Source organism: Macaca mulatta, chromosome 6, assembly GCF_049350105.2.
Source record: "Macaca mulatta isolate MMU2019108-1 chromosome 6, T2T-MMU8v2.0, whole genome shotgun sequence".
Lineage (NCBI taxonomy): Eukaryota > Metazoa > Chordata > Mammalia > Primates > Cercopithecidae > Macaca > Macaca mulatta.
The window spans coordinates 101,814,251-101,824,230 of record NC_133411.1 but is presented as its reverse complement, the minus strand read 5'-3'; the positions used below and the strand labels follow the sequence as shown (position 1 = coordinate 101,824,230).

Sequence of the window (9,980 nt, the reverse complement as noted above, 5' to 3'; positions counted from 1 at the left end):
TTTTTCTGGTACATTCATCTCCTTAAAAGGAGACATTAGAAGCAGTAAACATCCCAGAGATAGTAACTTTCTTCTTCAGAACTTTTCCCAACAAATCACTCCATTGGCTGGTGAAAAAGAAGATGACTGAAAAGGTTTATACTTCCTGGAGTTCCACTATCTTACGCTGTAATTTCTTCAGGTCTTTCTGTACTTTACATTTCTCTAAATCCATCTTTGTTTTCTGTATTTGCTGGAGAGAGCTGAGAGAGTCATGAATTGATTTAAATCCTGTAAGAGGGTAAAAGAATAGGTACACTTAAACAATGCATTAGAACTTTTTTTTAAAAAGTTGCTAATTGGCAGTCCTACCATAATTGATTATCATTTAATTCAAAGGGCATTAAATTCTATTAAGACCAGCCAAAAATTGTACATAATCTGTTTCTTGTATGTCATGAAGATTCATTCACAATAGTGTTTCAACTTATATCTGGTTATCTGGTTTCATTGTGAAATTAATTATTTTTCTCCTCCTCTCCGCAAATACATTGCATAATTCTATATTGCAAGAGAGAAATTTAAAATATTTTATTCTTTCCGTATGCTTTGACAAGAGATTTGTGTGATTTTTTTTTCAGTCTTGTTACCAAATTGAAGGTAAAGATCCCAGAGGAGATTTTAAAACTTCTCTGCAAGTAGCCCATTTGAGGGACCTCAGAGCAGCCCCCTGCTGCCCTCCTCCCTCCTGGCACTTTGTATATCTCTTACATCTAGTCACTCATGACCACAGACCTATCAAACCTCAAGGTCTTAGGGCACAACCCATTTGTTATTCACTGGGGCCTTTCACATAGTCGTTTCTCAACACATTTTTATTAAAGGCATAAAGCAGCAAACCGTTAATTTGAAGTTCCCACTTTCTAGAACTCCTCCTTGTTAGTAAAATGAAAGAACTTGCAGATGGTAAATTCCTTTTCAGTTCACTAATGGAATGAAGTTTTACTAATGGAATAAGTACAATTAAACCTCTGATAGTTAAACAGAAAGCAGGGCCTTTAAAAGAAGGGCCAGTTAAGTTTGGGACATGATTCCTGGCCAGATAATTCATTATTTTGATATGACGGTGGGAGGGGTATATTGTGAGGGTTGAACTTCCAGGCAGCAAATTCTACTTATATGCCAGGAACATCTGGCAGATTGAGAACATCATGTCCTCCCAAGGCACCTCCAACGTATCTCTCTACAGGACCAAATTTGGTAGAATTTACACATGAATTTTTCTGAGATCTAGAATAAAAAAGAAAAAAAATTACTTGGGACTTTCTCTAGTAAAGAAATTCTTCTGAGCCCTGGTAATTCTCTCAGAATTATGACTCAAGGCAGATGGCTGCTCCACAGCACCTATCCCATGTCCTTCCCTTTGACAAATTAGAAGAGCCTTTCAAATTAATCCTCTTTGATGTTAGCTCAGCTTGACACTGCTGCCATTAGCTTCTTTAAAAGAAAAGCAGTCATTATACTGGACTCTACTAATTCATCCCTCTTTCTCACTTCTAAAGGTCAGGTCTCCAGTCTGACATCTGTCCAAGCTCATTACTTGTAGTTGAATGAGAAGGGCATTTGATTTAGGCTCTTAATTTCATAACATACCCACAAGTCACGTCTTGGGTATCTCCAAGGATTTTCCAAGTCTGACAATTCCGTGATTCTATGATCTTAGTTAAAAAAAAAAAATCTGGCCGGGCGCGGTGGCTCAAGCCTGTAATCCCAGCACTTTGGGAGGCCGAGACGGGCGGATCACGAGGTCAGGAGATCGAGAGACGATCCCGGCTAACACGGTGAAACCCCGTCTCTACTAAAAAATACAAAAAAATAGCCGGGCGAGGTGGCGGGCGCCTGTAGTCCCAGCTACTCGGGAGGCTGAGGCAGGAGAATGGCGTAAACCCGGGAGGCGGAGCTTGCAGTGAGCTGAGATCCGGCCACTGCACTCCAGCCTGGGTGACAGAGCAAGACTCCGTCTCAAAAAAAAAAAAAAAAAAAAAAAAATCTCACGCCAATGGCAGGCCTGTGACATTCCAAGTATGAGTGAAGAAAGTTAATTTATTTATATGCCTTCCAGTATAATACTCATATTCTATAGGATATTTAGAAAAGTGGATTAAATACATAAGGATGTCACTGATGACAAGATTGATCCCTGACCATTAGCTCAAAGTGGAAGACTGAGGGATTGAACAGGAAAGGACAGATATTCTACCTGATTGATATTCATTCTGCATTGTCTCTAATTCACCCCAGATCTGCTTTTCCATTTGTTCCATCTTTTTGGACAATTTATTTTCCATTTGCTTTACTTTACTTAGTTGTGTTTCCTGTTTCTCTGTGTTAATGAAATTCTCTACTTTGCTTGAAAGCTGCAGCAGTTTTTCTTCCATTTTATTTTCAGACTTTTCCTGTAAAAGAGATTATGGGATAAAACTTCTGAAACGTACATGGATTTATCCTTCAGCTTAGAGAAAATGTTTTTAACATTCATTTTTCCATGCTGAGCATGAAAATTCAAACCAAGTTCCTTTGTATCTAAAACTGTGTTCATAAGTATAAGAGTTAATCCCTTTGGCCCTGTCCATTTGTAGTTTCTGGAATTCAACATGTTATGGAATAAAAGAAAAGGGCTGTAATGTGGCCCAAATTCCTTGAGAATTTGGAATTTTAGTCTAATATTCAAAGATATTTTAGATACCGCTTTTCCTGAGCTCCTTGCACATCCTCCTTCGAATTTTATACCTCCATGTGGACAGACTTCAGCTAGAATAGTGATTCGTCATTCCAGTCATTTACTAGAATCACCTGGACCATACCCCCCGCCCCCAGAAATTCTGATTTAATTGGTCTGTGATGGAGCTCAAGAACTGATAGGATTTAAGCACTCTCCAGGTGATTCTAATGTGCAACCAAGGTAGGGACTGCAGAGGCAGCCTTAGGATGATCAGCTGCTTTTCTCCTCACTTCTCCACAGGGAATCTGGGAGCAGGAGCTGGGCATGGCAGGTATGACCCCTTTGGTTCTCCTCTCTTTGGTCCCATCTACCTCAGGAATAAGAGTTGGTGGATTCCAGTCTCTGTGTTCCTTATGGTGGGAGGTTTCTGCCTGCACGATGACCCCATGGTTACCTAGTGCCGCCTATAACTGGTAAAGGAATCTGCCTAATTCAGGAGTGAAGAGCTAGCAGCCCCACTTGGCAGCTGCGATCTCACCACACATACTTCAGTAGCCTTACCAGCGATAAAGCTTTGTTCATCTCCAACTCTTGGACTCCTTTGTAACTCTATCAGCTATTTACAAACTCGGGTTGGAGCTGGGGACATTATTTCCTGAGCGGCCTCTGCCTGAAGTCTCTCTACCTAAGTTCTCAAAACATCTTTAGTCAACTGCAGGACTGGCAGCCATTGACCACAGTGATGGCGCTGTGCTGCCCTTCCTATCGGGTAAGATGTGATGGTTGCAGTGGAACAGGGGACTCTTGAAATAAGTATATTTCTCATGTACCTTGGTAGCCTCACCCCAAAGCTTGGCGCTGTCTTTACATGGTCTGATCTGAAAAAGGAGTTTTGGAAACCTTTAATCTACTAACAGATCTCCAGAAAAGTCAAATGATTTGTCTGCACATCACCCGGGGAGTGTGCCTATAACCACTGATTCCCAGGGGAGGCCCCTAGAGAGTCAGATTCCCTAGGGCTGGGGTGGCAATCTGGTTTTTTTTTGTTTTTTTTTTTTTTGTTTGAGACGGAGTCTTGCTCTGTCGCCCAGGCTGCAGTGCAGTGGCCGGATCTCGGCTCACTACAAGCTCCGCCTCCCGGGTTTACGCCATTCTCCTGCCTCAGCCTCCCGAGTAGCTGGGACTACAGGCGCCCGCCACGTCGCCCGGCTCGTTTTTTGTATTTTTTAGTAGAGACGGTGTTTCACCGTGTTAGCCAGGATGGTCTCGATCTCCTGACCTCGTGATCCACCCGTCTCGGCCTCCCAAAGTGCTGGGATTACAGGCCTGTATTTTTTTTTTAAAACCTCTTCAGATTCTTTTGATAAGGGTAGAGCACACTCTGAGAAAGACAGGTTTGCAGAGTTGGGGAGTAGCAAACAGGACCAGAAGACAGGCCTCTGGGCTCCTATTGTGGTGCTTAAAAAAAAAGTGACTGAAGCAGTGAAGATTACCATAAATGTAGAAGTGCAACCTCCCAGACCTTTACTCCCTGCTAACAAGGACCATGCAGGTGTTTACTTCACAAAATAACAGAACTCCTCACCAGTTTCTCCTGTAGGACCTTCAGACATTCATTTATATGGCCCAGGTGGTCTTTTCTATATTTGAGAAATTGGTTTTCTGTCCATTTTTTATTATTCTCAACTTCTTCATACAGATTACTTGAAAGTGAATTAAATCTAAGGGAAAAAATGTTTTGTTTCATTTTAATAAGTGAATTTAAACGTAAAAAATTAGTGTTGAAAAAGTCTGCAGTTTTTTGAGGTGATAAGACTCAATGTGCCTAGCCAAGTATTTGTGGGGTGATAATGGGAGGTGCAGAGGCAAGGCAAGTACACTCTGGGTTCCTGTCCTGAGCTTGAGTTCAGTCCAGCTACTGTTAACACCTCCTCTACATACCCTAAAATACATACACACATGACAGGAGCACTGTTGGCTAGGAGCTAACCACAGCCACACTGAAATGTAGCGTTATCCATGCAGAATTGCTCTCATGGCCTGGGGCTCACTGGTTGTGTGTGGAGGAAATACTTTGATAAGTTCACTTGGGGTGGGGACTATTACTCATGCTAGGAGTTGTCTGTCAAAGGCCAGATAGTAAATATTTTAGGCATCGTGGGCCATATGTTTTCTGTTGCAACCACTCAATGCTCCATTGCAGTGGGAAAGCAGCCACAGGTAGTATGTAAAGAAATGAGTATGGTTATAGTCTAATCAAACTTTATGTAATATTCACATGTCATGAAATATAGTTCTTTAATTATTAGAATGCATAGAAACCATTCTTAGCTGTGGGTAGATGTGGCTAAGGGTGACAGTTTGCTGACTCCTGCTAAGTGCCAGTATGTGACTGGGAGAGGAGCAGGGGCAGAGAGGACCTGCCTCTGACCTTTCTCTAGCAGAGGAGAGAAAGGTCAGAGGCAGGAAAGTGGAGGGAGAAAGCCCCCAAAGAACCTGGGAAATACGCCAAGGGGGACTTTATGTTGCCTTTGTCTCAGGCAAAATCTTCCATAAAGTCCCCATTGCTACCAAGGAGTCTGTGTGAGTGGATTTTTTATAGGGGGCATTTAAAGAGGCCCTGAATTACTCATGTGGGGCAAAAACAGAAGTAATAGAGGTACAGGAAGGGACCTATGGGACCTGTCAAGATGCTGCACCATAGAAGTATTAAATAACAGAGAATGAAGGATTTTTAAAAATGGAAGTGGACAAAAGGGTTGGAATCATATATCATCAGTTGAAAAGTCACTGTAGAGTGGCTGCGGGTTTGAGGAGAGAGGGGATTCCAATCTGAATTAAATCAGGTATGGGACTGGGAAGAGGTAGGATGAGGGATGGGGACTTGTGAGTGGTTTCTGTGTGTTTTCTGCATGTGACTTGCTCGTGATAAGATGTCGGCTTCAAATTCCCTTTTAGAATAGGTAAAACTTTTAGATTGGCAAGAACAATGTTTGTTATTGAAAGTATTCAGACTGTTTTACAATGTATGGTACAGACTGTTAAATTAATAATTGCTCTGATGTTTTCAGACAAAATTATATGCATATAATTTAGTTTGTGATGTTTATCATTGGAAATTAATGATTAAATCATCCTGGACATACACTGCATGTACATGCCTCTCTTTCTCTTTGGAAAAAGTGTTTGGGCTAATTATTAGAAAATACAAGTTCTGTGAAATCATTGCTTTTAGGCTAATGGCTCTCAACAGGAGGCAATTGCCCCCTCCCACCTTCTCGCCCCCAGGGGACATTTGGTAATGTCTGGAGACAATTTTGGTTGTCACAACTGAGAGATGTTACTGGCATCTAGTGGGTAGACACTAGGGATGCTGAGAAACGTCTTAATGCATAGGAGACGCCCACAACAAAGAATGATCCAGCCAAAATAACAATAGTGCCAAGGTTGAGAAAACCTGACTCAGATGATGAAACCAAGGAATGGGAAATGTAAGTTCATTTTCCAATAGTTGTATTAGTTACAGTCTAATAGCTAAATTCTGATCTTCGTCCTCTGAATTCTCTCATTATTTTTGACACAGAGTGATATTTTTCACATAGATATGAGGCATATCTTGATTGACTGTTGAGTACCTCAATGCTGCAGACGACGGAGTTGGCTTCTATTTGTGTTCTTTAGTCTACTTATGATTCCAATCACCTGTGCTATTGGTTAACAGCTATTGGATCTCAGACAAATAAACCCACCCACTGAATATGTAGACTCCCTTATTTTAGCCAATTGTTTTATCTATCTGGAATACTCTTCCTCAGAATATCTTTTGGCTCCTGCCCTCATTTCATTCAGATTTACATTCATACACCACCTTAAAAAATAGAACTCTTTCTCTTTATTTGAAACTTCCTATTCTCTTACCCTACTTAATTTTTCTCCAAAATTCTCACCACCATCTGACATACACTAATTTGTGTTCTATCTCCTCCACTGAAACTTAAGCTCCATGAAAGCAAGAATTTTGCATTGTTTATGGCTGAGAACAATGCCTGGAATATAATGAGTGTTCAATAAATAGTTGGCTAAATGAACAAATGGATCATTCTTTCTCATTAAGTATCTTTTATTAGCATTGCTGACAAATAACAAATCATAGATTTGTGAATTTATTTAGAAATCTAATCTATTTTGGTTTTCATCTTCCTTTCCCTGCCTCTGGTGGAAGTATTAATTAATAGTCATAGTTTAGGGGGCCAGTAAATCCCCAGATAATCAAGAGATAGCTTTACAATTGAGAATCCAGCCTTCAGTGCTCACCTTTACTGTATAACAAATAAATGAGAGCATCTACTCTTTTATCACTGATACAATATTAACTTCCCTCTGAAAACCAAGGAACCATTAAATATGCCCATGTAGTATCTCTGGAAGGGCATATCAGTAATTAAAATTCTGAAATTAAAGCCATAAAGAATGAATTACTACTTATGATCCTTTTGTTATGAGATTTGCTTGCAATTGAGAATTAATTTTCCTAGTAACACTCAGAAGTTGGACTCTGTTGGTAGTTTATTAAAATTTGAAAGCATTTTTGAAACAGCAATCTCCTTGAGAGATGAAAAGAATAAGTAAAATAAAGGTTTGTATAACTCTTTTTCTTTGCATAGGATTTTCCCAGACATAATGGACATGATTTGCCATAATCTATTAATTACAGAACTTACAGTTAAAATGTCAAAAGTATGAATCTATCTTAGATAACATTCACATTTTAGATCCCAAATCTTCTATTTCAATAGGTGTAAGAGCATTTCTATTAGATGTAGATAGATAGGTGATTAGATAGAGCTTTTTCTTTCCTTTTCCTCAAAACACAAAAGTCAGACATTTAAATTATAGCTAGAGACCTCACTAGGATGATGAGGGCTATTGGTTGTTTTTATGTTTTTGTTTTTAAGTGTTTATGCTGATTTAATCAAATTAAAATATACACCGAGAGCAATTGCAAGGGAGAAAGTTACAAAAGAGTGAAGGAAAGCTGAGTGAAGATCTACAGACACAGCAGAGCACAAGGAAGAGAGCTGCAGTGAAGGATTAGTGGTGAAGGCAGCCAGGGTCTGCCTTCCTTGGTCATGGATGACGTACAGAAATGAGGATGTAGCTCTATCCTAGGCCAGTTTTGCCAGTGCACTTATGTCCCAAAACCAGTGTCTGGTGTTAAAAAAATCTATTGAATGAACTTTTCCAAGATTTTGAATTCTTGGAAACTATTACTGCTGGCAGCCTCTCAAGAACTTAGATAGGGCTTTGACCAACTGTGAATGTAAAAAGAATTAGTGGCCTTTCATTTGCTGATAAACAGAAGATATTTTCAGTTTTTTGTAATCATATTTGAAAAAGAGCTTAAGATAGACCATATGCTATTTTATTTTAGAGATTGAGTCTAAGATTCTAAGTTTCACATCAGAAACCAAAAATTAGTTCCAAGAAATACTGTATTTCTACTAACTTTATACCTACAGATAGAACTCTCAAACTAATTTCTTCTTAATGTTTTATGATTTCTAATTAGTGACACTAAAAATCAATTCTGCCTCTACTCTGATAGAAAGACTTTTGTTTCTTGGATATTCCAAATTGTTCAAATCCCAATACATTCATAGCCTGTTTCCCAGCCACCCAAGTCAATGTGGTCTTTCCATTTTTAAAATTTCTATGGTAGAATTAGTTTTCAATAGATAGAATTGTGAGATGGAGACATCATGAATTGATCAGAACAATTTGAGCTTTAGAATCAGACACTTTCTAGCTGTGTGATTTTGGGCAAATTAATCTCCATGGTTGTAGATATCCTCATCTTTAAGATAGGGATAAATAAGAGCTACCCTGCAGAGCTGGGTGCATTGAGTATCTTCAGCGCTAGTGGTTGGTAGGCATTCATTAATGACAATTACTATATTTATTATTTCTGCCTATTGATATATCATCTCATTTAACATTGTCTTAACTTTTGCTTTTCCTGTGTTTAGCTTTTCACTTACGTTTTTTCTTCCCAACTGTAAGTGGCAAGGATTATGTTTGGATATTCTAAAACACAATGTACATAATATAGGTGCTCAAAAATCATTCATTCATTCATTCATTGGCGTCTACTTCTGTTTCAATGTGCTGGGTGCTAAAGATACAAAGGTGAATGTGACCTATCTCTGCACTGGGTAATTTTTAACTTTCTATTGTGGTAGTGTTTTCAAAGTTGGATGATATTATTTGAGTCTATGCATTTGCTTTGTTGACCAAATACTTTTTCTTTTCTTATAAATCACTGTCTACTAAACAAGCATCAGCAGTAAGAGGTATCTAGGGAGTGACTATTAAGGGCTGCTCCTGCCAAACCCTTGTTAAAAGACAGCTTTATTTCCTGATGGCCAAGACTCTTGCTATGTAAGCACTAAGTAGTTGGCTTAGGACATTACTTAGCAGAAGCTCTGAGGATGATCCTTCTGAGGAGGAGGAACAGTGGAGGGGTTCAATGTATGTCTTTGTCGGATCCAGTGATGAGTGCCCAAATCCCAGCAATTCACTGGAAAACCGTCAGAAAACATTGTAGCTTTTAAGTTCAATATAAGTTTAGTTGACCATTAAACTTGAATTTGTAAATGTTTCTAAATGGGAAGATTGCCTATTTAACCTTTTTTTTTTTTTTTAATTTGCAGACATAGTTTTATTATTTATTTATTTAGATACAGAGTCTCACTCTGTTGCAAGGCTGGAGTGCAGTGTGGCATGATCTCTGCTCACTGCAACCTCCAGCTCCTGGGTTCAAATGATTCTCTGCCTCAGCCTCCTGAGTAGGTGAGACTATAGGCGCGCGCCACCACACCCGGCTAATTTTTGTATTTTTAGGAGAGGCGGGGTTTCACCATGTTGGCCAGGATGCTCTCCATCTCTTGACCTCTTGATCCGCCTGCCTTGGCCTCCCAAAGTGCTGGGATTACAGGCATGAGCCATCAAGCCCAGCCAGATGCATAGTTTTAATTTTGAAAAATGCGCATGTCAACTTTGAGGCATCTCAGCTGCTGTTTCTGGTGCTCAGCTGCCAGGAATGGTGGCTATGGAAGCCAAGGTTCTTTGTATGTTTTGGCCACTGGTATCATTTTGACAACCTGCCTTAACAGGTTTTAATTGTATCTTGGCAAGTGAGGTGACACGAAAGCCATCATCTTGGATTTCAATTTACTAATGAGGATGGTGGTGGAGATGGAATTACCTCGGCATTTTGAAG

At 39.6% G+C, this 9,980-nt stretch overlaps 1 protein-coding gene across 1 annotated transcript in view; it reads right to left on the bottom strand.

The window, feature by feature from the left end:
• The window catches only part of FAM81B (family with sequence similarity 81 member B), a 118,829-nt gene continuing 108,849 nt past the window's right edge, over positions 1 to 9,980 (bottom strand). The window contains exons 11-13 of the mRNA XM_078004359.1: positions 4,287 to 4,422; positions 2,240 to 2,435; positions 1 to 270 (exon numbers count right to left, since the gene is read on the bottom strand). Coding sequence (XP_077860485.1) covers positions 137 to 270; positions 2,240 to 2,435; positions 4,287 to 4,422 — 466 coding nt within the window. The 3' untranslated portion in view covers positions 1 to 136. The remainder of the gene's footprint in view (positions 271 to 2,239; positions 2,436 to 4,286; positions 4,423 to 9,980) is intronic.